Genomic DNA, 27,548 nt, shown 5'->3' with positions numbered 1-27,548 from the left:
CACAAGGGCTAAGTCTAAGGCAAGGGCAAGCAATGGCTGCCACTATTCACGTGAATAGTGTCAGCCTTTGCATTTGTGGTTCCACCCATGAGGGCAAAGTCTAGGGCAAGTCTAAGGCAATTACTATTCATTGTACTTTATTTCCTATTTGTTTATACTTTAAACTATTAATTTTGATAAGCTTTTTAGATTATATTTTCGGTTGTCACGTGTCACTATTTATTATAAAATTTTCATTTAAAATTTAAGATAACATTTTTTGAATAAAATTTTCAAATAAAATTTTTGGATAAAATTTTTCGAATAACATTTTTGGTTTTGCCTTGACTAATCTATTAAAAAAAAAGAAATTGGAAATGCAAGAAATATATATATAAAAAACATGAAATTGAATAAAACGGATTTTTTTTTTTTTACCTCGTTGCCAAGATTTTGATGTGGAAAGTGAAAAATATTGGAAGGAGATGAGTTTTTATGAAGATTTGGTGTAGAAAGTGAATAAAATGGTTAGGTATTTATAGGGAAAAAATACAGAATTTTTTGGTATTTAAAAAAATTCAGAATTTTTTGAATTTTTTCAATTTTTGGCAAAAAAAAATCTGTTTTATCAGGCGCTAACGCGTCGACGCCAACTCGGGCTTCAGCCCGGCAAGACTTGCCTTGGGCTTGCTCGGCACGTGGGACCCACCACCAAACCGGCTACGGCCCTGCGCTGAGTGAACTCGGGCTGCGTCGGGCAGCCTTTCCCCCCTAGCCCGACCTGCGCTGGAGATGCTCTTATAATATTCAAGAGTAGGCAAGTGGATTCCAACAAAGAAAGAGACTAGGCAAGTGGATTCCAAACAAACAAAAAAAGAGTAGGCAAGTGGTGCATCTGGAATTTGATCCGAAAAATCCACGGGCAATCCTTATCGGAAAGACTTTTACGAAATGAAAATAGTATTATTTTATAATTGTGATCATTGTGACATGCGTAATAATATTTTCAGTATTATTGGTTATGAATAAAATAATTAACAAAATAATATTATCCCCTATTGCAACTAATCTGAATGGAAATTAATAGTTAAAGAAACCGATTCCATTATACCTCAAATCATTGGAAATTCGTACCGAATTGAGATTTAAAAATAATTTTTTACTTATTAATATACATGTTAACATTTAATTAGTTTGATAACTGTTATCACTTCCACTAGAGCAAAATAGTATATTTTTTCTTCCTGGCTTTGGGGTATACATAGGGATATAAATAGGGATACATACAGATTGTGAACATCCAATTGAAAACCAATTAATAATGAGTGAACAGCGTGCATATGTTAGCTGTTAATTTGTTTTTTCTTTTGTTGGCATTACCTGTTTAACCAATATTATATGTGGAGTAATCGATTCGGGTAACTTATTATATGTTAGAAAGTGGACTTACCCATCACAGCACATGGACTACACATCCTCACATGCATGGGAGAATGCCCCACAATTGTTTAATCAGCGATTGTCCCAACCATGGTCATGCGTAACATCGATTTCTAATTATTAATTGATAATCTCTCTCTCCCTCTCTCTCTCTCTCTCTCTCTCTCTCTCTCTCTCTCTAGTGCATAGAGCCCAACCATGGCAGAAAGCTTTTTCATTGGAAATGCATATACCATTGATTGCTCCCCAGAATCAATTTCAGATATGTTCTTTTGATTAAGGTTATACCAAAATAAGGCCATTATGGCGTCTGCTGCAACAGACCTCTTCCTTGGCAAATTTGTTGCCATTCTAGAGAGTGAAGCAGCCTCCATAGCGGGTGTTCGTGATCAAGTTGATGAGATTAAGCAGGAGCTTGTATTCATGAAATCCTTCTTAGATGATGCTGACGGCGGAGAGCAGGCACACACACAAGTAGAGAAAGCGTGGGTCGCAAGCGTTCGAGACTTGGCCAATGATGTTGAAAACACCATTGATGAGTTCATGTATCACGTGTACGAGCAGCGAAATGGCGGTCGATTTGCCAGGTGGATCCACAAAACCATTCACTTTCCAAAGCACCTGTGGTATAAGAGTCGAATAGCCAACAAGTTACAGAAAATCACAATGGCGATTAGAGCTATTCCAGAGAGAAATCAGAGATATCGTGGTGCTGCAGCTGTAGAAGTAAAAAGTACTTCTGAGGATATTCGAAGATGGGTGCAGAACCAAGCGGAGTCTTCTCTTTATCATCAGGAGGATGAACTTGTCGGGATTGAAGGCGATAAGAACATGTTACTGCGATGGCTGATGGATGAAGCGAAGCACCAAACTGTTGTGTCCGTGGTAGGGATGGGAGGATCAGGGAAGACAACTTTAGTTGCAAGGACCTTCAAAGATGACATTGTGAAGAGACATTTCGAATGCTATGCGTGGATTACTGTTTCCCAGTCTTATGTGATTGAAGACTTACTTAGAAGATTGATCAAAGAATTCCACAAAGCAAAGAAGGAAGAGGTCCCTGCAGACATGAATGCCATGAGTTATAACGAATTGCTGGAGATTTTGGTGAACTACTTGGAGACTAAAAGGTACCTAGTTGTATTGGATGACGTGTGGGATGTCCACCTTTGGGAGAAATTAAGGTTTTCATTTCCAGATAAACAACTTGGAAGTCGAGTCATGCTTACAACTCGAAGAGAAGACATAGCATCCTCTTCTTTTGGAGTTGAAAGCCATGTTCACAAGATTCAACCGTTGGAAAGGGGTGATGCGTGGGAGCTCTTCAGCATGAAAGCATTCTCAAGTTATCAGAACAAATCTTGTTCACCTGAACTTCTGCCTTTAGCTTGGGAACTTGTGGAAAAGTGTGAAGGCCTACCACTAGCGATCGTTGCCTTAAGTGGTCTCATGTCTTCTAAGAAGTCACTTACAGAATGGAGCACAGTCTACAACAGCTTAAATTGGCATCTAACAAACAATTCTTTGTTAGAACCTATGAAGATGCGCATCTTGTTGTTTAGTTTTAATGATTTGCCATACCGACTAAAGCAATGCTTTCTATATTGTTCCCTTTTCCCTGAAGATTATGTGATCATAAATAATAGGCTCATTAGATTGTGGATTGCTGAAGGATTTGTTGAACGTGTCGAAGGGCTCACGCCAGAAGAAGTTGCAAATAGCTATCTTATGGAACTCATTTTTCGTAACATGCTACAGCAAAGGTTTCGAGGATCCCTCCCATCATGTAAGATGCATGATCTTTTGCGGGAGATTGCTCTGTCTATAGCAAAAAAAGAAAAGTTTGGCGATGTACATGAGGGGAGTGAAACAGTAGAAGAAACTGGGGCACTCCGTTTGTCAATTCAAACAACTAATGAAGAAATTGGAGCAGGCATAGGTATGTCACGACTCCGTTCATTTCTCGTCTTTGCCACTGTCGTATCCTCGTTCTCTTTCTCAAATAAATTACCTTTTGACCTTAAATTGTTGAAGGTTCTAGATTTGGAGGATGTCCCAATAGATAATCTGCCAGACAGAGTAACATGCTTATTCAATTTAAAATATTTAAGTTTGTTGGGAACTCTAATTAAGGAGCTTCCAGAATCCATTGGACAGCTCCGCAACCTTCAGACCTTGAACATCATGGAGACAAAAATAGAGGCCCTTCCAAGAGGGATTTCCAAGTTGCTAAACTTACGCCATTTACTTGTGGGCAGGTTCATTTCCAGAAAGATGATTGGGGTAAGAATACCAGCAAGTATTGGTAAGATGAAGAAATTGCAATCTTTGGCGTATATTGAATCAGAAGGACGCGTTATTAGACTTATTGGAAGTATGACCCAGCTTACGTTCCTTGGCATTACAAATGTGAAAGAAAGAGACGAGGAGGACCTATGTGCCTTAATTCAAGAGATGAAGGTCCTTTCCCGCTTGTTTTTATTTGCAGCCGATGGAGAGGAATTTCTTCGAGTCGACGCATTGTCTTCACCGCCTCCCTACCTTGATATACTTTACTTGAGCGGCAAACTGGAAAAGGTACCACATTGGTTTTGTTCACTCCACTCTCTCACATATTTGGATCTGCGTGAGTCCAGACTTGAAGAAGATTTACTACCTCATATTGAAGCATTGCCCTCTCTACATACTCTTCGGCTTGTGAATGCCTCTGTTAGGAAAGAGTTATGTTTCGACAGAGGCTTTGTGAAGCTTCGGCTTTTGTCGTTGTGGGATCTCGCATTATTAAATAAGATAACTATAGAAAAAGGGGCGATGCCAAATCTCGAGTTCTTAGGCATTCGTAGGTGCTTGACATTAGAAACATTGCCACAGGGTATTGAGCACCTTACTAAACTACAAGGATACAGATTTGATATTGTTTCAGAGAAGTCTAGAGAGTCCATAAAAGAAGGAGGTGTGGATCATGCAAGGATGCAACTCGTCGACGAGAGATGTAAGAAATATGCGTAAGTATCTTTTATCCTTTCATTGACTTTCCTAAACTTAATGATTTGGAATATTGCACTAGTGTTCAAAATTGCTCTCATTCACATCTCTGTTAATGGATGTAAAGCCATATAGATTGTTTGTTAATTACAATATTGCTTTTGTCTTTTTATATATTTTGCAGAGACAAGTCCTGGGATTGAAGATTTTACCCATGAGTTTAGGGGTGGGAAGAACTTTTCGTCTTGTTTTGACCCCAAGACTGATCTAGATTGGCTTCTTATTTGCTCTTTTTGAAAATCAAATGCCTTTTTGTGTGTTTTAAGTTGCATGTAATAAAATTCGAGTTTGCATCTGTCATTTCAGCAATTGGCAGATGTATCTCGATGATAAGCTTTTAAGATTTGGACCATGGATTCTTTTATATTCTCTTCTATGTTAATTGTGTTTGTATTTTCAGGTTTTTTCTTTGGGGTCAGATTTTGAACTTTCAGATTGGCTAAATATAAAATACAGAATCTGAATTGCTTTCCATGAGAAGTTCTATAACACAGGAATGTCAATGTAGAGGTATCTCAAGTCAATTATGCATTGTTATGTGAGGAAACTAAAACACATTACAATGTGTAATTGATTTGAAATGCCGCCACAATGACATCCATGACATAGGTAAGTTTTTCATCGCCCTTATAAATCCTATTGAGTAACCTGTTAGAATCTTCTCTCCAAAGGCGGCTCTTCTGCGGCGGTTGACCTCGCAGTGCCCTCTCCCCTCTTTCACCCCCATTTGTGACAAGGATGCGCTCAAATATTTGATCTTATCTAAGGAATGAAATGTAGCAAACAAAACTATATAAATTTAAAACATGTTTGACAGGGAAAATAAAAAGACATTCGTTTTAGGCAGTAGCCGCTTCCACGTGGAACCGTACGTGGGGGGCTAATAACGGTTTTAACCAAAACTCCAGGGACTCCCTCAGAGCCATGGATGAAGAATACGACGTCATAGTGCTCGGAATGGGCCTCAAAGAATGCACTCTCAGCGGCTGGGTAGGTTTTTTTAAAATATTTTATTTTTATAAATACATCTTTTTAATTATTTCATTTGTAAATATTTACTATTAGTTTTTAAATTTATTTAAATATGGTGTATTAGGGGTATTTCTGGTAGTTAAATAGGGTGTACTTAGTTAATTTTATATTTTAATTTAAATATTATGGTGTACTTAGATCATAGGGTGTACTTTAATTTTAGGGTTTGTTTAGCAACACTTTTTATCTAATCGCTTCTTATAAGGTTTTTCTTTGTAGGGAAGATTGGATTGTTAGATGTTGATTCCTCTTCTTTAGAGTAGTTTAAATTATCGTCCAGTAAATTTAGACTATAGAAAATTAGTTTTTTTTTTTTCCATAACTGTACTCAATTTCCTTGCTTTCAGTCCTTCACATTATTTTGTTGTGGGTCAAATCCCTAATCAAATTTCAAAACTTGATCGGTCAGATTTTATGGGAACTTCAAAATACCTCCTATTTTTTGTGATTTATTTGTCAACAGAGTTTTGTGGAATTCAATGCCAATTGGTCTTTGACTTATTATAAGGTTTCGAATTTTCCAATACCTAAAATTGAATACAAAATAATCTACATATTATCACCACTAAGGATTCTTAGGTATTTTGGGTTCTATTGTGGTTGTTTTATGGAGAAGGCGACTTTAGCCCAGTGGATATGAACATGGTTTGCTCTATGCAATCAAGGGTGAGATATATTTGAGGGTCGCTCTCTGGTTCACGCGAGGAGAGCTTTAATGGCTAGGTTTAGGGCTTCTCCAGTTTTCTTTACTCATTCTTTGTACCGTCTCTCTCACTTTTCTCTGATTGTCTCTCTGGGTTCTTCTTGGTGTATTGGGTATGACCTTTTTTTTTTTTGCTCTTTTGTTCTCCGTGGGGTAGATGTGTCGACTTCCTTTCTGGGTTCCCAAGGAGGCAGTCGCTGGTGAGGGATCTCCATCTTAATACTATGGAAGTGATCACCGCCTCTTCTGCTCAAGGGAATGACAAGTATGTGGCACCAAACGGGAATTAGAAGAGAGTGAAAACTAGTGTTCGTCATCTGATTGTTAGTGGCATGGCTTTTTCTGGTAAGTGTAGTTTTTGTATCGAGGATTTTGTTGACAAGGTGAAGGAGACCAGCCTCGAGGGGTCTCCAAGGTCTCCTTAATAATTCTCTTGTGGAACGTTCTTGGGCTTGGCAACCGATGAACATTCCTACTATGAAGATCTTTTTTCGAAAATTTCTTCAGGCTAAGAGGCCAATCTTGATTTCCCTTGCTTGTCAACTAGGGTTCTGGATCAAGAAAACTGGAGGTGGCGGTTGGTGTTTGGCTGGATCTGTTATGATGCTCATAATGCGTTTTGACATTGTACGAAGAACTATGTTGCTATCTTTAGATCATAGGAGGCTTTCTTTGATAGTACCTGTGTAGTGATGGATGTGTTTCAATGGTTTTGCGGTTGGGTGATTGGCTGGTAGGGATGGCAATAGGTAAGGTAGGGGCCAGGTATGACAATACCATCCCCATCCCCGCTCTCCATCCCCTCCCTCGTCCCGAACCCATCCCCATTTAATAGGTTTCAGGGAATCCCCGTCTCCGTCCCCATCAGGGGACTATCCCCTATACTAGCCCCTAATCCTCGATTTTTTTTAAAAAATATTTTCTTTTTTGCATAAAAAATATTTATCATACATTTAAAAATTAAGTTTCATATTAAATTATCATTCAACACATCCAAATTAACTAGAAAGTTCTACTCAACCATTCAAAATCACATCAATTCAATTTGACAAAACAAATTATAGGGGTATTTTTGTTCTAGCAGCCTGACGAATGGGCTTGGACTGCCATAAGAAGAAAAAGAAACAAAATTCCCCAAGTGCCTGAGTTCGAAACCAAGCTCCCAAAAGAGTTTGTGAAAAATCGGATGAGACTTTAGAAAAAACACTCTTAGGTTCTTTTCACCATTAGCCAAATAAACATGATAAATCGATTAATGGCTTAGCTTGAGGAGCTTGTGGCATGAGAGCTAAGCTTTCACAAGTTTAGCAATTTGAGAGAGAGAGAGAGAGAAGCATGAATTTCTTACAGAGAACAATGGTTTGAAGTGGGCAGAGGAGGATTAGAACGATTTCTTCCTCAAAGGAAGAAGAAAATGAACAAAGAAGAGGATTGGGTGGTTTGAGTAAATTTTCAGTTGCTTGACAATGCTTGGTCAGGCCTTGAATGGGTTGGTTTTCTGGGTAGCTGAGGCCCTCTTTTATAGCCACAAAGAACCCTAATTTTGTCTTAACTTTTCCTTCCCCTTTTTCATTTTTTCTTCCTACTTGATCTAATTTGGCGAAATCCTCCTATCCAAGGTGCATGGGTAAGGAACCCTTTGTGGTTTCAAGGGTTCGACGCAGCTGGACCTCCCCATGAGGGTGAGGCGCCACCTGCTTTCCCTCTTGGTTTTCAAAACGAAGCTTGTAATGGAAAAGAAAATGGGTAGAGCTTTTGCCCGATGGGTATTCATCCTACCCTTCATAGATTTCCATTGGTCTCTACCATAGCTCCTTTGTTGGCCGTTCTTGGAGTTCTAACAGAGGTGGAACTTGGTGCTAGATTTTTATAAGTTGGGCTGGGCTTTTCCCAAAGCTAAGGGCCAGTGATATTCTACTCTTCAGAATTGGTCACTTGTTTTCGTCAAGCTGGAAGCAGCTTGTCTGTTGCGTTTTTAACAAAGTATTTGGGCATTCTAATTTACATAGGATTTTCTAAGCAAACCACTGTATTCTTCCTAAGGCATTGGGTCATATTCTCTCTCTCATGCTAGCGCATGTGTTTGGGGCCAAGAAATGGGCTTGAATTTTGGTACTCCCAAGTAGCCCACAATTCTCATTCCTTGATCCCTTAAATGGGCCTTGTGAACGCTTGTACCCATCCACACCACAACCTTCTCAGCAAGTCCGGGGTAATTTTGTGGCTTGGGCCCACTTAAGCTTGTGGCATAGCTTGGTGTTAGAGTAATGGCTCTTTTTGCGTGACACCTACACTTGTGGTTAAGTTTTATTATTCCGTGATAGGGTATAATTGGGCCAAGTAACACCTAATGAGTATGTAAGCGTGATTTTTGTAAAGTTGGCATGTTCTTGGCCCTTTCTGCACGTGCTTGCTTGGCATGATGCGTGGCCAGTAGCTTGTATTGGTGCCTCATACAAATTCTCTTTTGTCCTGATTGCACCTCTTTTGCGTTTAATTATCTATGTTGGGCCAATAATTAATTTGGGCTTAGCCCCTTGGATTTTTGGGCCTCAACACAAATATATATAATCTTCATCACGATCATCTTACAAATTTTGGGGGATGCGGCTGAGGGGGAAAGTATAAATATGTAAACATAAATTTTCATCTTACAAATTTTCATTGGTTGCAACTTGCACATGGAAACATAATATATAATACATGTATATACGTTTATGTTTGTTGTTTGTGAAGGGTAGGCTGTGGGGCAATACAGCTAGAGATAGCTCCTTTGGCAGTGGTAAACACCATTCAAACTGGTGGGGCTGGTGCTCAAATCGCCATTGGTAAAGCCCTAGAGGCCACTGCTATGGCAGCTGGAAAGAAGCTGGTGGAGTGGAGTGATGCGGTTGCAATTCAAGTGTTGAGGCCCAAAAATTCAAGGGGCTAAACCCAAATTAATCTTTGGCCCAACACAGGTGATTGGATGCAAAATAGGCTCAATCGGGATAAAAGAGAATTTATAAGAGCCGCCAACACAAGCTACAAGCCACGAATCATGCCAAGTAAGCACGTGCAGAAGGGGCCAAGAACATACCGACGTTACTAAATCACGCTCACATGCTCATTCGGTGCTACTTGGCCCAATTATAGCATATTACGGCATAATAAAACCCCAAGCACGAGCATAGATATCATGCATGAAGAGCCACTACTCTAACACCAAGCTACGCCACAAGCTTAAGTGGGCCCAAGCCACAAAATTAACCGGGGTTTACTGAGAAGGTTGTGGTACGGAAGGAAACAAGCAATGACAGGGCCCATTGAGGGTTCAAGGGATGCAAGTTTTTAAGCCACTTGGAGGCTTTAAAACTCAAGCCCGTTCCTATAACCCAAGCACATGGGTTAGCATGAGAGAGAAGAGAAAATTGCCCCATGCTCTAGGAAGACACCAAGTAACCTACCAAAATACTTAGCCCAACCCACATCTATAGAGTGCCCCAAAGAAATTAGCAAAAGCCCTTTCCAGCAGTTTGACGAAAATCCACTAGAAATAATAGGCCAACAACCCAACGTTACGCACAAGCCCAGTCCAGCAGCTTGTGGAAAAGCTGTCATCGTGTTCTACCTCTGATGAGACTCCAAACAAGTCAGACAAAGGGCCAAGGCAAGAACCAGCAGAAATTCATGGGTAAAGGGAAAATACCCATCGAAAAAAAGGCTCCACCCATCTCTTTCCCCATTACAAGCTCTGTTTTGAAAACATTGAGAAAAAGCAAAGTTGTGCCTCACTCCTGTGGGGAGGTCCAGCTGCATCAAAATCGTTGGAACCACAATACTTCCTTTCCAATATGCCTTAATAAGAGAATTGCACCAAAATAGGACTAAGTAGGGAGCTGCCAAGGGAAAAGGAAGAGGAAGACCAGACACAATTAGGGCTCTTAACGCCTATAAAAGCAGGCTTTTGCTACCCAGAAAAACCAACCATGCATAGCCTGACCAAGCTTTGTCAAGCATCCGAGAATTCTTTCAAGGCATCCAATCCCCTCTTTCGTTCGTTCTTCTTCTCCCCCGTAGTATAGAATTCGGGCCAACATTCCCCTGCTCACTTCGGGCTCCTTTTTTTTCTATAAAGAACTCATGCCTCTCTCTCTCTCTCTCTCAAATTGCTAAACTTGTGAAAGCTTAGCTCCCATGCCACAGGCTCCTCAGGCTAAGCCATTAGTGAATTTATCATGCTTATTTGGGTGTTAGTAAAGTGATCCTAAGAGTGTTATTTTAAAATCTCATCAGATTTTCTAAAAACTCTTTTGGGAGCTTGGTTTCGAACTTAGGCATTTGAGGGATTTTGTTCGTCATCTTCTTACAGCAGCCCAAGCCCATTCGTCAGGCTGCTGGAACAAAAATACCCCTACATAAATTTTATTGATGCCTCCAAGGAAGAAAACCAGGAGCAATACCATGGCCTCCCAAGATGGACCCAACCATGGTGATTCCGAATCAAGGCAAAATGCCTCCTTTAGAAGACAAGAACATGCAAGTGAGGGAGCTTTCACCCTTATCACAGCTATGCAGGTTATGGGGGAAACCCAGAGGGAGATGATGGACACTATCAAAGAATTAAAAAAAGCTGCCTCCAAGCCAGCGAAGATGACAAGTCCGTAAGAAGAATCCGCCGGAAAGGGTCCGAACTAAAGGGACCGTCTTTTGTCACCTAGGAGGATGTCGTTGCCATGCTGGAGAAGGAGCTTAGTTGAAGCCAGGAGGATTGGAAGTACATTCCTCACCCACCGTACCCAGCAAGCTTACTCCAGCAACCCTATCCCAAAGGTTACGAAACACCGACCTTTGCTCTTTTCGATAGGAGGAAAGGAAGCCCAAAGGAACATGTCAACCGATTCCTTGATGCTTTGGGACCACACGCCGGTGATTATAATCTTCGACTCTGAGAATTCTCAAAGAGCCTCACTGATCGGGCTTATACATGGTACACCACGTTGGCACCAGGCTCTATGCGTTCTTGGGACCATTTGGCAAGCAGGTTTTGTAAAAAATATTTTCAGCACGAGGATAGGCACCACCAAACAGCTCAACAACACTCGCCAAAAGCAAGGGGAGGATCCCGTGGACTTTGTGAAAAGGTTCCGGGACTTGGCTCTCGATTGCTATGACGAAAAAGATGAAGAGGCACTTGTTGAGATTTGCATCAGAAACATTGTAGCAGACTATAGAGTGTACTTGGAAAATATTGGCATCAGTCAATTTTCCCGGCTGCTGGAAGCGGTAAGGAAGACGAGCATGTCTGTCAAGCCGGCTGGACAAAGAAGTGGAGGAGTGAGAAGAAGTAATCACATCAGACGTTGGCCACAGATGATAAGCCATCTAATGACTACAGCTAACGCAAACGAAAGGATAGGGAGACATACCCGCCATTACCTTGCAAAGATGAAGAGTTTCATGCCATCCTCGACACGATGATTGCTGACGGTGCAATCAAACCCGTTAGGCCCTGCAAGGTTCCCACCAGGGAAGAAAAGAATGATCCCAGATATTGTCGCTATCACCAGTTTGTAGGACATCCGACCACCGCTTGTCAGAGTTTAAGGAGGATCTTACATGGCAAAATACATGAGGGGGTTCTTGAGCTTCCCTCTAGGAAGCAAACTATTGATGAAGACCTTTTACCGAAACGAAGGGGGAAATAGACAGCTGTTGTTGTTACATGTTCGGATGATTTGCTCGATGATGACGAATTGTGCCACCCATGGAGGAATAATCTGAAGCAACCGGAGGCCATTTGGGAGCCTTGTGGAAACATGGATAAAGCTTACTAGTGCAAATACTCGAAACCATCAAGCTACGACACGCCATGGCGACTCGCTGATGGATGGGATGGCTGTGCAGACAATGGAGTGTTCATGTTGGACATGCCGGAAGAACAATGCCAGGGAGCCTCGTCCGAACAGCAGGAAACGGCTGCTGTAACATTTCACACTCTTACAGTGAGGTAACTGTAATGGAACGATATCTAGGCTTGAAGCAAGGACCCACAGCTTCACAAGTCCTCCAGAGGAATCCAAGAGTTAAGTCGCTCTTTGACCAACTTGGTTTCGGACCTCAAGCGAGGGAAGCAGCTGTTGTAGCCCTCATGAATATTTCTGCAGAATCCAACCCCCATTGCTTCACTGCTCAACCTTAAAGGTCATTCTTGGAAAATGACAATGCTATTGTTTTCACAGATGAAGACATGGAAGTTCCATACCCGGATCATAGGAGGCCACTCTACCTGGAGGGGCAGATCAATGATGTGTTTATACGAAGGGCTTTGGTAGACACGGGTTCTTCTGTCAACATTTTGTCTTTGTCTGTACTTACAGTAGTTGGTATTCCACTATCCAAGATCGTGCAGTCCCAGACAAGCATTAGCGACTTTGGGAATCAAAGTGAAGTTACAGTTGGATACATGCAAGTAAATTTGAAGTTAGGGCCAATCCGTTCACTTACCAAGTTCTATGTGGGGGACGTAGATGTGGCTTATCACGCTTTGCTGGGAAGGCTATGGCTCAACAAGCATAAACTGGTGGTCTCTACTTACCATCAATGTGTAAAAGGAATGATTGGGCTAAGGCCACTTCGTATACCTGAGAACCAAGCACCTGTCAACCAAAATGAAGCTCACTACTCCGAGGCGAGTTCTACACTGAATGCACAGCGCCGGAAGCAACCCATCCAAGGATTTCAGGACTTACCTGCCGTCGTGGACCAAAATTCGTGATCTAAGCGACGAGGAGCTTATAACCATCGTTGATCGAGAAAGAAAAAGACACTCGGAGGTCAACAACCATGCCCACGATCATCCTGAATGCTCAAAGGTGATGCTGCCAGATGGACGCACTGTATACCGCTTATGGCGGTATTGGGGCTTGACCGTATCCTACGGGAAAGCCCCTAGTATGGAGGAGAAGCCCTGCAAGTAGACGGCCGTAAGAGTCCAAATGACAAAGCACCCCTACCTTGTGCCTTCCAAGAACCAATGACAGCACCCAAGCACATGCAAGATGGCTCAACGGCAGTAGCTAAGCAGTTGGGAACAATTGATTTGAGTAATGACCCTCTGTCCCAAGACCCATCTTTGTTAGTGTTTATTTAACAAGGGAAGAAAAGGAAGCTTTGGTATTTTTGTTGAAGGAATTTCGAGATGTATTTGCTTGGAGCTACGAAGAGATACCCGGCCTTAGTCCAAATTTGGTAAGTCATACGCTGAATATTGAGCTTAGTACAAAACCTGTTGTGCATCCTAGAAGGAATTTTCATCTTAAAATTGAGAAGCAAATCAAGTTGGAAATTGAAAAGCTGTTAGCTGCTGGATTCATCAAGCCAATCAAACACCCGACATGGCTAGCAAATATTGTGCCCGTGAAGAAGAAAACTGGGGTAACCAGAATATGCACAGACTACCGTGATCTCAATCGAGCCTGCCCAAAAGATGTGTTCCCACTGCCCAACATGGATACTTTGATCAATTCAACCTCGGGTCAAGGCATGCTGTCCTTCATGGACGGATTTAGTGGCTATAATCGAATCAAGATGTCTCCCAAGGATGCTGAGAAAATAGCATTTCGAATACCCTACGGAAATTTCTACTACACGGTCATGCCGTTCGGTCTCAAGAACGCTGGTGCTACCTACCAACGGGCCATGACGGCGGTGTTTCATGATATGATGGGAAAATAGGTGGAAGACTACGTGGATAACCTTATAGTAAAATCCAAAACCAGAGAAAGTCATCAAGGAGTTCTGAGGCGGGTGCTGGAAAGGTGCCGGCTGTAGGGTTAAAGATGAACCCAAAGAAATGCGCATTCGAGTCTCATCCGGAAAGTTTCTGGGCTTTCAGGTACACCAGCGTGGTATAGATGTGGATTCTGAGAAAACCAAATCCATATATTCTCTTGCACCACTTAAGAATCCAAAGGAGTTGAAGAGTTTTATGGGAAGGTTGTCATACATTCGGCGTTTTATTCCAGGCCTTGCTGCCATGATAAGTGTTTTCACTCCTTTACTCAAAAAAGGGAAGCCATATATATGGAGCCAGGAATGCCAAGAAGCTTACCAATGGGTGCAACAACTAATCACTAAGCTACCCACAATGAGGGCACCTATTCTGAGGCTTCCACTCAAGCTTTACTTGGCTGCAACGAATGCTGCAGTCGGAGCGTTGCTTGCCCAAGATGACCATGAAGGGAGGAAAGCCCCATTTATTATGTAAGCCGACAACTAAGAGGAGCTGAAGCAAGGTACCCAAAAACGGAACTCTTATGCCTTGCTCTTGTCTATGCTGCCCCGCGTTTGCGACACTACTTCCTTGCTCACAAGCTACAACTCATAGTAAGATCCGACCCCGTAAAATATCTGCTCACGAGGCCGGTGTTATCTGGTGGTCTCGCACATTGGTTGTTACAGCTATCTGAATTCGATATCACATGCGCAACTCCTAAGGCCATCAAGGGACAAGCTGTAATTGACATGCTAGCTTTATTTCCCGAAGTAGAGGAATCAACTCTTTCCGAGGAAGTCCTGGGAGAGCTGCCGGAAATGGTTGTTACTGTTATAGAGGAGGAGCCATGGACCCTCTACTTTGATGAGTCTTCCACATCAAAAGGTGGAGGGGCAGGTGTGGTGCTCATTAATCCCGATGGGCAAGCTACGGCTCTCTCATTCAAGCTAGACTTTCCATGCACGAACAATGTGGCAGAGTACGAAGCTTTTATTATGGATTGTCCACAACAAGAGAAATGGGTGCAGAAAGGGTGAAGATCATCGGCGATTCGAACCTAGTACTAAGCCAATTGCAAGGAAGCTTTGCTGTAACTGAAGCAACCTTGGCACCATATCGGACAGCTGCTAAAAGGCTCATTAATTCTTTCAAGAAAATTGTGATGGAGCACATTCCAGGAGTCACCAATAGGTACGCTGATGCTTTGGCCACATTGGGATCAAAGCTCTCATTTGTACAAGAGTAGCCCAACATCATCGTAATAAGGAGAAGCACACCAGGGATCGAAGCAATGGCCCAGGAAGACCTGCTGGAAGAGGATGATTGGAGAAAGCCATTGAAGAAAAAATTAGGTGAAGGGAGTAGCATTAAAGACTTGAAAGATTATGTGATTATCTTTGGGGAACTCTACAGACGTCTTCCGGGAGGTGTTCTAACCCGGTGCGTTGGGGTGGAGGAAGCAAGAAGGAGGTTGCAAGAGGTACACAATGCCACCTGCAGCTTGGAACCAGTAATCAGCCTGTACCGGTGCTTGCAACGCAAAGGTTATTATTGGTCAGAGATGAAGAAGCAAGCAGCTGAACTACAATCCAATTTTCCCACCTGTTCTACGATACCCTCCACGGAGGAGTCATTCACCGTTTCATTTGCAGAAGATTGGAGGACTCCATACTTGGCATTCTTTGTTGGAGGAACTCTGCCGACCAACTCCAAGCTTGCCTACAAGCTCAAAAAGACCATAAAAAGGTATTTCGTTGATGGGTCAACTTTCTACCGGAAAGGGGTTAATGGTGAGCTGCTATAATGCTTGGGAGAATCGGAGGCACGTCAAGCCATGCAAGAAATACATGCTGGAGAGTGCGGAGAACACCAAGGAATGAAGAAACTTCACCGGCAACTACTAAGCGTTGGATATTACTGGCCTACCATGAAGAAGGATGCACATGACTTTGTTAAGAGATGCCATACGTGCCAAATCCATGCTAATTTAAGTCACAAACCTGCTACATTGCTACAAGACATGCGCACTCCCTGACATTTCCATACCTGGGGGCCCGATTTAATTGGGGCAATCCATCCCCCTTCCGATGGCTACAAATGGATCTTTACCGCTACAGAATATTTCACAAAATGGGTCGAGGCAATTCCCCTTCGAAAGGCCACACGAGTTGCTGTCTCGAACTTCATTCGGGAATACATTGTGTGCAGATTCGGAATCCCATACAAGATGGTCACCGATAATGGCACACCTTTTGTTAACAAGCAAGTGAGTTCAACCCTTAGTGGGTACGGTATCAAGCATCGACGCTCTACACCTTCTTACCCGCAAGGAAACGGACAAGCAAAAGCTACCAATAAAACGATACTGAAGATTTTGAGCAAGATGTTATATGAGTACCAAGGGAGTTGGAGCATTCACCTACCGGATGCTTTGTGGGCTTACCGCACCTCACCAAGGAGTGCTATAGGTTTTTCACCTTACTCACTTGTGTACGGGTCTAAGGCTATTTCACCTGTGGAAATCACCATTCCAACAGCCAGAATAGCGGCTGTCAATGATCTTGAATGGGATGCGAAGACATGCTCAGATTGGCGTTTGCTAGACCTCGAAGCGGTTGATGAGAGAAGGATGGAAGCAGAAAGAAGGATGGCACTCTACCACAAGATTGTTGCCCAAGCATATAATAGGACCGTTAAGCCTCAAGCCTTCAAGCAAGGAGATCTCGTGCTAAAAGTCGTTGAACATGTGAGAAGGCAAGTGTCGGGACCTTCCAAGTTTGCCCCACAATGGGAGGGTCCATTCGAAGTCAAGGAGGTACACAGCAGTGGTTATTATCGCTTGATCTCTGTCAAAGAAGGCATGCTAACGGATCTCATCAATGGAAAATAGCTCAAGCCCTACTACTGCTAAGTGGGCATAATATCTTATTTTCATGTTATCGCATTTCCTTTTGTTTAAAAAATATTGTCTCCTTCTATATGCTCGCTTTTGTTTTGAAAAGCTTTTGTAAGAATGTACCGTCATGGTAACATGGGATTTGAAATGAAAATGAAAGAGTATTTTGAAAAGAAAATTGTCTCTGGAAGTTTGCCCTTTTTCGTGTCCTGAATTCCTTTTTGAGCATACGTTTGCAATTATATATACGGCAGGTATTTCAAAAATAATAATAATAAATATAGAAGAAAATATTACTCAGCAAAAGACATGCCAAGCAAAGCAATTTGAATGGGATCCTAGGTCAATAGCAGATCTCGCGCTTTAACAAAATGAAAAGAAACACGCCAGGCTAAACACTCGCAAAAGGAAGCTAACATGCTCATAAGGTCCAAGAACCTTCAAAGAAGATAGGCAGAGTGTCAAAAGGCCATCTTAACAAAATTTTGGCAACAACCACCATACTTCAAAAGGATACCCAATTTGTAGAAAAAAATAACTCAAGCAAAGGATTTCACCAACCAGGCATTTTATACATGTTAAACAAAAGTTACAATGTGTTTCTGGCAAAAAAAAAGGGGGACATAGGTTCCGGCAGCTAGAACACAATAGCACTACAATGCCAAGCTGCCACCGTACAAGTTTTGCAACATAAATCAGATCAAGCTATACAAGCTAAGAAGTAATGTGTGCTTCAATCTCAAACGAAACTCTAGAATGTGTCAAGCTAGTCAATCTTACACCAAGCAAAATACGACCTGCAAGACAGAACAAAGAAAAATGTCAAGAGAAATCAGGGTAACATTGAACATATGTAGAATGAAGAAGGGACGAGAAGTCACGAACCTCAAAGTACCATCAAGGATGGCTAGAAAAGAACAGATGAGGCCTTGTGAGAAGATCTTGTCACTGCTTCCATCACGCAGTTAGCACTATCAGGGGAGACACCTTGGGCATAAAGGAGGCCACGCAATTCCCTACCACGGTTTTCCACTCACGCTTGAAGACCAAAGCCTTTGCCGCTACCCTTAGTTCATTAGGGCCAGGATTTGACTTCATGTTATGGAACAGCCCGTGCCCCAAATACGGCACGTGCCAAATCCTTCACCAGTTCGAAGAGACTCGCTCAAAGCCCAAAGTCATAGCCTCACAAACCGCATCTCGCCAAAGAAAGGAGCTGTGATCGCGTGATGTCCAGCGGTGCACGGTATCCATCCCATGGAGCACCAAGCCGAGGATCCGGAAAGCAGCACATCGCGAGAAAGAAGAAGTAATACCAGTCATGTCCATAAAATCCCCGTACTTGTCTAGAAATTTCTCCAAAGCTGCGACCATCTCGGGATAAACAAGAATTCTCCGGAAGGGTGCGTAACCATTGAACCGATGAGAGCGGCAGGAGTTCATCTGCGGATCGAAGAACCCGAGCACCACTGTCAAAGAAGGCCATGAATGCAGTAAATGATTCCTCCCACTCCAGCCATGACATGTTAGGAGGGTGTTCTGCAGCAGCATTCCCAGAACGGTAATGATAGCTCAGGCGTTTTCAGCAGCGCTCACGCTGTTAGGTTGAACCGCTGGAAGAAGTGCTAGGGGACTAGGCCCTGACGCCCGGAGAAGTGGTTGAATATGGGATGGAACGGGCAGGGTCTCGTGGACGGCAAAAGTGTTGCTTCGGAGGGCTCTGGAAGGGTTGGCGAAATAGCAGGTCAAGGTCCCTCTGGAGAAAATGCCGGAAGATAGGTGGTAAAGGGCTCGTGACTTGGAACGTAGGTGTTTCATGCCGAGAATTCGTTGGTGTCATGGTTGGAGAAAATCTTGTAAGGGCTGCCTTAACCAGTGTATTGAATGTGTTGAAGGGAGAAGGCATTACAGGCACAATTTCAAGTTCGAAGGGACATACTCACCTGCAAAAAAAAAAATGTCCATGCAAGGATCAGATAGATAATTGACAGGTGATGGGCATTGGCAGATGAGTAGGAGAAGAAGGTAAATGGAATATTATCGCACGGATACCTCGGGGACTCCGGTCAAGAATGGCTACAAGAGGCTTGAGCCCTCAACAATGTCAGTAACCTACAAGATAAGCATGAGTTGAGTGAACAGATTATGGTGTGAAGAAGGAAAGGAGGACAGAATTTAAAATGCGTCGATTACCACTAAAATGGCGCATCGCTACCAACAGACCCAAAGAAAGTATCTGAACCACCTTGTCCTCCTGGATAGTCGCTGGAATAAGTAAATGCATCCTCATTGTAATCATCATTGTAGTCCTTGTCAGAATCTTCACTGATGTCATCAACGTTCTCTTACTCTGGAACATTAGCCTCGAATTCGGTGGTGCCGCCATCATCACTATCATCGTCAACTGTCACCATGGTTGGAGTTCCGGCGGCTTCAACGTTACTGGTGCGTGTTCCAGTAGATCTTGCATGTAGAATGCGCATGCTACGACGTTTAGGGGTCACTTGAGGAGATACCGGGAGTGTGTCACTTCTCTTTCTCTTTGGGGTTGTACCCATTTTCCTTATATATAAAATATATATATATATGATAAATAAGTATGTACCTAAGTATCATACACGCATAACAAGTAAAGAAGGCACAAAGAAGTATTGGAAGTGGGGGTACTTACAGGAAAAGGTGAGGTTTCCAGCGCCTTGCCATTTACTTAGGCTCTTAGATACAACAGCTTGAAGGTCGTGAACGTCCCAGGGGAGTTGCTTCTTTAGTCCGAGGGGGCCACTTGGTGCTACCCTTGGGATGAACCTTCTAAGTTTACCGGTACTTGGCTCCTTCCCTACACTTTGCTTCATTTCCGCTTTGGTGGACGCTGGTGTCACAGCTTTTCCAGAGCTATGGGGACTCTGCGTCCTTGGCTTTGAGCTTGTCTTGGGAAATTCTCTGACGACGTCACCTGACTTGGAAATAAAGGGCAAATTGCGCTTTTTGCTTAGAGGGATGTCCTTCTCTTCCGACACCAAACCTGCAAGGTGAGCTATTGTAGGAGGCAGTCTGTCCCCGGGAGAGGATTGAAACTCACGGAAGGAAGTGAGGCAACGGTTCCAGTAAGCTTGGTAGCCTCTGGAGAAGCCATCAACCCTTACCTTGCTCGCTAAAACGATGGACCTGCAACTGGGTGGTATGTGGTCATTGCTCCAGAAGATCCTGTGTAGTGCAAAGGGGTCACCATGATTGGGGCTACTGGGAACCCCTTGGTCAAGCTCGAACTGCCGCCTGACTCGATGTGGAGAGTAGGTCACGGAAATCTCTGCGCGATTATCCCCAAGAATAGGTAAGGGGATGGGAGCAAGGTTCAACAAAGCGTACTTTCAGAACTGGCCACTCTGCGATATGGCTGCTGGAATTTCAACAGTATCACTAATGTTAGCATGGAAGGGCACGAAAGTGAAGATCTCTGAGGTACCGTAGGGACGGAAGACAAAATTCTCGACATTATCCAGCAGCTTTAAGAAATTCTAGCCTTTCCGCTGCATCCTCTTGAACCATCTACAAACTAATGGGAGATTGTTTGGCATGAAAGAACCATTGCCCCAGTGAGCCAACTTCATAGCGTGCAAATGGGGGAGTGAATGCACATCCAATCCTTTGAGACGCTCCCACAAGAACACTTGCAAGAAACCAGAATTTAGAAGGGTCTCCACGCCCATGGTTCCTGATGCATTCTTTTCCAGAAGCTGGGTTCAATTGAGTAGATGTTATAGATGTCCCAGGAACATAGGGGCTAAGGGGATGGTGTCTCCTCGGGCTATGGCCAAAGCCAAGGGAAATACACGCTTGTGCAGGTAGTCTTGAGAAAAGTCACAGAGCACGAACCGCCCAAGCCATAGAGCTATAAATACAGCCAACCGGCAAGGACCTTGTCTGTTTGCATCCCCAAAATATTGTATCCGATTCTTGAACCGAAGTGAAGTGCTTTGGGAGAAGTGGGAGCGCCTCTCCGCAAGACTGCAAGCTTGTCCATTTCTTCTAGAGTGAGGGCAATGCCGAAAGAACTACGGTCGCCACAGACAGGAAGGCGAGAGATATTCGCCACGTCTTCAAGGGTAGGGGTAAATTCCCCATGAGCACACAAATGTGTGAGTAGCAGCGCTCCACCTCCGGACCACGTGACGAAGCATCTTCGCTTCGATGTGGATGTCCCACAATTTGGAAAGGAAGATAGCATCAAGGACCTGTGCTTTGTGCAGGATGTTGCATGTGGATGGATCCCGCAGCTCACGGTCGACCCATTCGACCAACCCTGATGCTGCAAGGATATCGGAAGAATAGGGGAACGGCTGGAAAGAGGTCCTTTTCAATGCAACATCTGGATATGGAGGCAAGATCAATTACATGAGTGGTCTCAGGGGATGGTCATCACCGACAACGGGATTCTCACGGGCATCTTCAAGCAATAGGAGCGGCCCTCCCGCCTTAAGATTATCATGCATGGAGTAGAGGTGGTCTAGCATAATCGGTGGAAGGTCAGTAGATGCCATGGTAAGTCCACTAAGTCATAGACACCTGCAAAAAGGAAGAAAGAACAAAATGCATAAGTTCCAGCACCTTCATGAATGTTGAACGCAAGCACATCTCTGTAATGTCATGCTAGGACCATGTCAAGAAAGAAGAAGAAAAACCGATTCAATATCATCATGCAAATCTGTCCTATGAGAGGGAAAAAAAGATCGTCTAATGCTAAAAAAAAAAAAAAAGGAGAAAAACAAGCCACAGGGGTAAATTATGCGAAGAAAGCCATGGAGTAGCTGGTTTACATAGTGCATATTCTTGTTCTTTCCACCATGCTTCGACACCATCTAGAGGTTTTGTGATTAAACAAGGCAAGATATCACCTTAAGCGCACTTAAAATCCCAAATCAGTGGTCCATGCTCGAAATTCGAGCTTAGGGCTTGAGAAATTAGATAAAACCCAGACTGAGAAAAGCGTCCTGTTCATGAGGAATTCTCAGAATATAAAAAGTGCCTCCACATGTACATATGTATGTATATGTATAGATGCATGTGCCCAGAGTAACGAGATGAAGTAAACAGGAGAAGAAATAGGGGAACGATGCTTACCACTACTCTCGATGGAATTCTTCTAGCAGCTTACCAAAATCGAAAGAGGAAGGGACTGCCTTGCGATTCCACTGATGAAATTACCTCATGCTTCGCAAGGTGACTTCGCCAAGCTTGGTTTCGGACGGATTGAGGAACGAATTGAAGAAATTTGAGGGATTTTAAAGAGGAACCGTGGCTTTTCCTAGAAGTTGCAAGTGGTTTCTCCAAGCATAACCAACCAGCGGTTATGGAGGTTGCCTCCTTGCGACTTCTCACTTTTTAGGGTTTGGGTTGTGTGTGAAAGGAAAGCAACGATAACTTAAGAAAGGAGGCAGGTGGCTTGGTCTCTTGCACGCACAGAGGAAAGAAGTTAGAGAATGAAAAGGAAAAGAAAAGAAATAAAATGAAATAAAATAAAATAGATTTGATGGAAGCGCACCTTGGGGAATACGAGAGACCACTGGAAAATAATCATGGCAGCACACATGTGGGAAACGAGAAGGTCACATCAGCAGCATGGATTTGATTTTGCTTTTGGGCCGGGTTTGATTATTTGACCCATCTCAAAGCTGCTCATGGCCCCAATAATCAAGGGGGCTAATGTTGAGGCCCAAAAATCCAAGGGGCTAAAATTAATCTTTGGCCCAACACAGGTGATTGGATGCAAAATAGGCTCAATCGGGATAAAAGAGAATTTGTAAAAGCCGCCAACACAAGTTACAAGCCACGAATCATGCCAAGCAAGCACATGCAGAAGGGGCCAAGAACATACCGACGTTACTAAATCACGCTCACATGCTTATTCAGTGCTACTTGGCCCAATTATAGCCTATCATGGCATAATAAAACCCCAAGCACGAGCATAGATATCATGCACGAAGAGCCACTACTCTAACACCAAGCTATGTCACGAGCTTAAGTGGGCCCAAGCCACAAAATTAACTGGGGCTTACTAAGAAGGTTGTGGTATGGAAGGAAACAAGCAATGACAGGGCCCATTGAGGGTTCAAGGGACGCAAGTTTTTAAGCCACTTGGGGGCTTTAAAACTCAAGCCCGTTCCTATAACCCAAGCACATGGGTTAGCATGAGAGAGAAGAGAAAATTGCCCCATGCTCTAGGAAGACATCAAGTAACCTACCAAAATACTTAGCCCAACCCACATCAATAGAGTGCCCCAAAGAAATTAGCAAAAGTCCTTTCCAGTAGTTTGACGAAAATCTATTAGAAATAATAGGCCAGCAACCCAACGTTACGCACAAGCCCAGTCCAGCAGCTTGTGGAAAAGCTGTTATCGTGTTCTATCTTTGATGAGACTCCAAACAAGTCAGACAAAGGGCCAAGGCAAGAACCAGCAGAAATTCATGGGTAAAGGGAAAATACCTATCAGACAAAAGGCTCCACCCATCTCTTTCCCCATTACAAGCTCTGTTTTGAAAACGTTGAGAAAAAGCAAAGTGGCACCTCACTCCTGTGGGGAGGTCCAGCTGCGTCAAAATCGTTGGAGCCACAATACTTCCTTTCCCATATGCCTTGATAAGAGAATTGCACCAAAATAGGACTAAGTAGGGAGCTGCCAAGGGAAAAGGAAGAGGAAGACCAAACAAAATTAGGACTCTTAACGCCTATAAAAGCAGGCTTTTGCTACCCAGAAAAACCAACCATGCATAGCCTGACCAAGCTTTGTCAAGCATCTGAGAATTCGCTCAAGGCATCCAATCCCTTCTTTCGTTCGTTCTTCTTCTCCCCCTTAGTATAGAATTTGGGCTAATATTCCCCTGTTCACTTCGGGCTCCTTTTTTTTTTTCCTTTCTATAAGGAACTCATGCCTCTCTCTCTCTCTCTCTCTCTCTCTCAAATTGCTAAACTTGTGAAAGCTTAGCTCCCATGTCACAGGCTCCTCAGGCTAAGCCATTAGTGAATTTATCATGCTTATTTGGGTGTTAATAAAGTGATCCTAAGAGTGTTCTTTTAAAATCTCATCAGATTTTCTAAAAACTCTTTTGGGAGCTTGGTTTCGAACTTAGGCGTTTGGGGGATTTTGTTCGTCGTCTTCTTACAGCAGCCCAAGCCCATTTGTCAGGCTGCTGGAACAAAAAAAAACCCCTACATCAAGCAGCCAAAGTCAAAGCCTTATGGTTGACCTAAGTTAGTGTCGGCAAGAAGGGGATGCGACTGCTAGAGCGGAGGGAGAGAGAGAGAGAGGGGTGCGGCTAGAGACATGGCCGGTCTTGAGATTTTGAAGGCCCTGTACAAACCTTAAATTGGGGCCTCACATAAGCTAACACAAACTTACACCATTACGTAATGTCATATAATAAATGTTTTTTATTTCCTTAAAGTGACCAAAGTACACCTACTCCCAAGAGCAAAATTGAAATTTCACAAAGGAATTAAATCGATTAAATTGGGTCAGGCATGTTACACCTTTTGAATAATCACCATGATTGTGATGATGAGTCTTTGTCATCATAGATCATATTCATATATTAAATATTTTTTAACACCTAATTTATTTTGTATCAATATTCCAAGAACATCATTAATTGGATGCAATTTTTTTGGTTGAGTTAGTTGGATGCATTATTTTTGCAAAATTGAATATTTGAGCATATATAAAAACAATCTTGTACATTTTTAATTGAGGTGAGCCCTATATATGGAAGCCTTATCTCTATGGGCACTTGAAAACAAAATCTACATGAGTAATTGAAGAGCTCGGGTCAAGTCAATGGTGGGGACGTACGCACGTGACAAACAATATCTGCACATAGGAACATAGATACTATTGGGGGTAATTAGAATATTCTTGTTGAAGAATATATATATATATATATATATTCAATGTCATCATTTGAGGAATGAAGTGCTTAGTCGTTGGAATATTTTAATGAAATCATGTGGTTGAGATTGATTTAAGTGTTTAAACTTGTTTGCATCTAATGACTTGCCAAAAACCCACATGTACGGACGCTCTATTGCGTCCAAGTGTTATAATATGGATGAGCGATATGGTTAATATTTCCCACTTTTATGATATAATATCAATAAATATACACTTATATATATTCTAACAAATGAGTTATACCATGTGACATACTCTCACACTACATACACTATAATTACTCGCACTTAAAGCATCCACAATGGGGTCCCTAAACCACCTCCTTAGACAAATTTTAGGGAGGAATTGGAAAAATACAACTCCAACCATGCTCTCCATTCACCTCCTAAAATAAAGTGACCTCTAGGAACTCCTAAATCTGAGGAGAGAGAAAGGACTCCTAGTAGCTCCTTATAATTTAATGTTGTTTTGTTTTATGCATAGTTTAAACTTTTAATTAATACAAACTATTTTTTTAAATAGAGATGAGAACCAATCATATTGAATTAAAAAATAACTATAGTATTTATGACTTTCTAACTTAGGGAGTATGATTGGAGTTCCTAAAATAACATTTGTGTGTTTTTAGCTAAATTTTAAATAAAGAATAGGTGCATCACCTTTGCCTACATAATTACTGACTAATTTCTTGTGATCGGGTATTTATTATTTCAGTATGTGGTTGTGAAAGTAGTTGGGATATTGAATGTTGGTGTTGACATAGGACAAGTTGCTTTAAACAATCGTTGCAGCATTATGTGATTGACAGATAGCAGAGCAGTTTCATCTTTCAACATTATGTACGTAATAAATTTTCAACTATAATTTTTATACTACTTTATGCAATTGGATCTTTTTTATTTTATTTTTGTCATTCGATAGGGAGGGGAATGAGGGAGTATTGTATTGGGTTGCCTCAAGATTGTCTTTTACATGAATCGAACTTGGGTGCACTGTGCAAAAATCCTCAAGATTGCCTCAAGATTTTCTTAAGTAAAAATCATCATCAATTAGCATACAAATTACAAATTAAATCATCTTTCATTATATAACCAATCAACATGATAATTAAGTAAAGGCATTTAGTATATGTAAATTGAAATTTAGATACATATTTGATTTGAATTCAGATTTAAATATGACTATTTGCTTTTGAGTGACATCTATGAATTTTTTTGGTCAATTTTTTGTGTTGAAATCCTTGAAATTGAAAAAAAAAATTATCAAAGGATTAAAAAAGAGAGCCAAAGAGAGATGATTATTACTTACAGAAAATAACGTGTTTGCCTTTTTATTATTATGATTATTAATTTTTGTTTTAAAAAAAATCAAAAAAGAACTAAAACTATGATCTACACAAGTAGGTTTTGAAGGCGCGCCCTGAATAAAAGTTGAGGCCCTGTAAACCAACACAACTAGAAACGTCTTTGTGTCAAAAATTTGCATATATATATATATATATAACATTTGTTAATATATACATATATTATACACATAAAAAAAATCAGGGGCCTCAAAAATCAGGGGCCCTGTGGTGGCACCACTTGCACACCCTCAGGGCCACCCTTGACTGGAGACCAAAGAAGATTAGGAAGAAGTAGGTGAGGGAGGTTAACTTAGGGTTAAACATAAATATTATAATTAAATATTTATTTATTTAAATATAAACATATATATTTTCGATTCGGATTCAGGAATAGGGACTCCAATACCATCCCTGCCCAATACCCATCGGGATTTTCAAGTTCGGGATCCCGTGCACTGATACTCGCTTTGCCCAGAATCTCCCGAGTTAGGGTTGGAGACCGACGAGGACCCGCCCCAGGGGATTTCTGCCATCCCTATTGGCTGAATCTATTCTGATACCCAAAATACATTTTTGATTATATACGAAGAACTATGACGCTTTCTCTAAATCACATGAGGACTTTTTTGACAGTACCTACGTAGTGATGAGATGTTGTTTTAAGGGTTTTGTGGTTGGGTTTTAGGTTTGTCTGTTTCGTATAAGTTATTTGATTCTTCTATTTAGTTAATAGCAAGGGTGGTATTCTTTCCTACCCGTGGTTTTGTTTTCTCTGGGAATGTTTTAACGATGCCGCCGTTACCATGCTAGTTCTTACCACATAATGTTCCTTTTGGTTTAATGAAATACAATTTTTTTTTTCTAAAAAGAAAAAAAGGGAGATATATTTATATTTATAAATGGTTTCCAATCTCCTGAAACCACCTACCCTCCCATTCGACAACGACTACCTTTTTGCCAGCACCTCCCTCTTTCTTTTTCCTTTTTCCTTTTTTCTTGGACTAAAGATCATTGCATTCCAAAGGAAGCCAACCATCCAACAACAACAACAAAACAAAAAAAGAAAAAGAAAAAGGAAGCCAACCAAAACAAGGAGGCAAAAAGCCACAAGAGCAGAACCAGCATCAACAAAAGCAAAATAAGACCAGACCAGCCCCTCCCTCTATTAACACTTATATAAGCTTTATAAAAAAATTATTTTATTTTATTTTATTTTATTGACATTAAATAATTAGTTTCAGCTGTATCCGCTAATGAAGTTTAGGTGAAACAGATGCATATCTTAGCTGTTAATATTTTGTTTTTCTATGCTGGCATTACTTGTTTATCGATTCAGATAACTTATTATATGTTAGGAAGTGGACATGGAGTAGTCACCATTTCGTATTCACCTGGAGAATGCCCAACAA

General features: G+C 41.9%; 2 protein-coding genes across 2 annotated transcripts; both read left to right on the top strand.

Annotated features, from left to right (window-relative positions):
• Window positions 1-1,582: 1,582 nt before the first annotated feature.
• LOC103343407 (disease resistance protein RPM1-like) lies at window positions 1,583-4,868 on the top strand. Its single transcript, XM_089044062.1, has 2 exons — window positions 1,583-4,424; window positions 4,589-4,868. The coding sequence occupies exons 1-2, from the start codon at window positions 1,723-1,725 to the stop codon at window positions 4,605-4,607; spliced, it is 2,721 nt and encodes a 906-aa protein (XP_088900188.1). The 5' UTR covers window positions 1,583-1,722; the 3' UTR covers window positions 4,608-4,868.
• Window positions 4,869-14,033: 9,165 nt separating this feature from the next.
• Window positions 14,034-15,201, top strand: LOC148920974 (uncharacterized). Its single transcript, XM_089047629.1, has 3 exons — window positions 14,034-14,387; window positions 14,642-14,852; window positions 14,984-15,201. Exons 1-3 carry the CDS (start codon window positions 14,034-14,036, stop codon window positions 15,199-15,201), a joined length of 783 nt encoding a protein of 260 aa, XP_088903755.1.
• The last annotated feature ends 12,347 nt before the right edge of the window (window positions 15,202-27,548 follow it).

This window comes from Prunus mume, linkage group LG1 (genome assembly GCF_029339155.1).
Source record: "Prunus mume cultivar Tortuosa linkage group LG1, ASM2933915v1, whole genome shotgun sequence".
NCBI classification, from domain to species: Eukaryota; Viridiplantae; Streptophyta; class Magnoliopsida; order Rosales; family Rosaceae; genus Prunus; species Prunus mume.
Note: the sequence above shows the minus strand (reverse complement) of the source record. Positions and strands in the feature narration are given on the sequence as shown.

Coding starts and splice junctions, on each gene's coding strand:
- LOC103343407 (XM_089044062.1), top strand. CDS start 1,723: ATGGCGTCTGCTGCAACAGACCTCTTCCTTGGCAAATTTGTTGCCATT.
- LOC148920974 (XM_089047629.1), top strand. CDS start 14,034: ATGCGCATTCGAGTCTCATCCGGAAAGTTTCTGGGCTTTCAGGTACAC. Junction 14,388..14,641: donor TGGCTGCAACGAATGCTGCA/GTCGGAGCGTTG, acceptor TGGTTGTTACAG/CTATCTGAATTCGATATCAC. Junction 14,853..14,983: donor ATCAAAAGGTGGAGGGGCAG/GTGTGGTGCTCA, acceptor AAATGGGTGCAG/AAAGGGTGAAGATCATCGGC.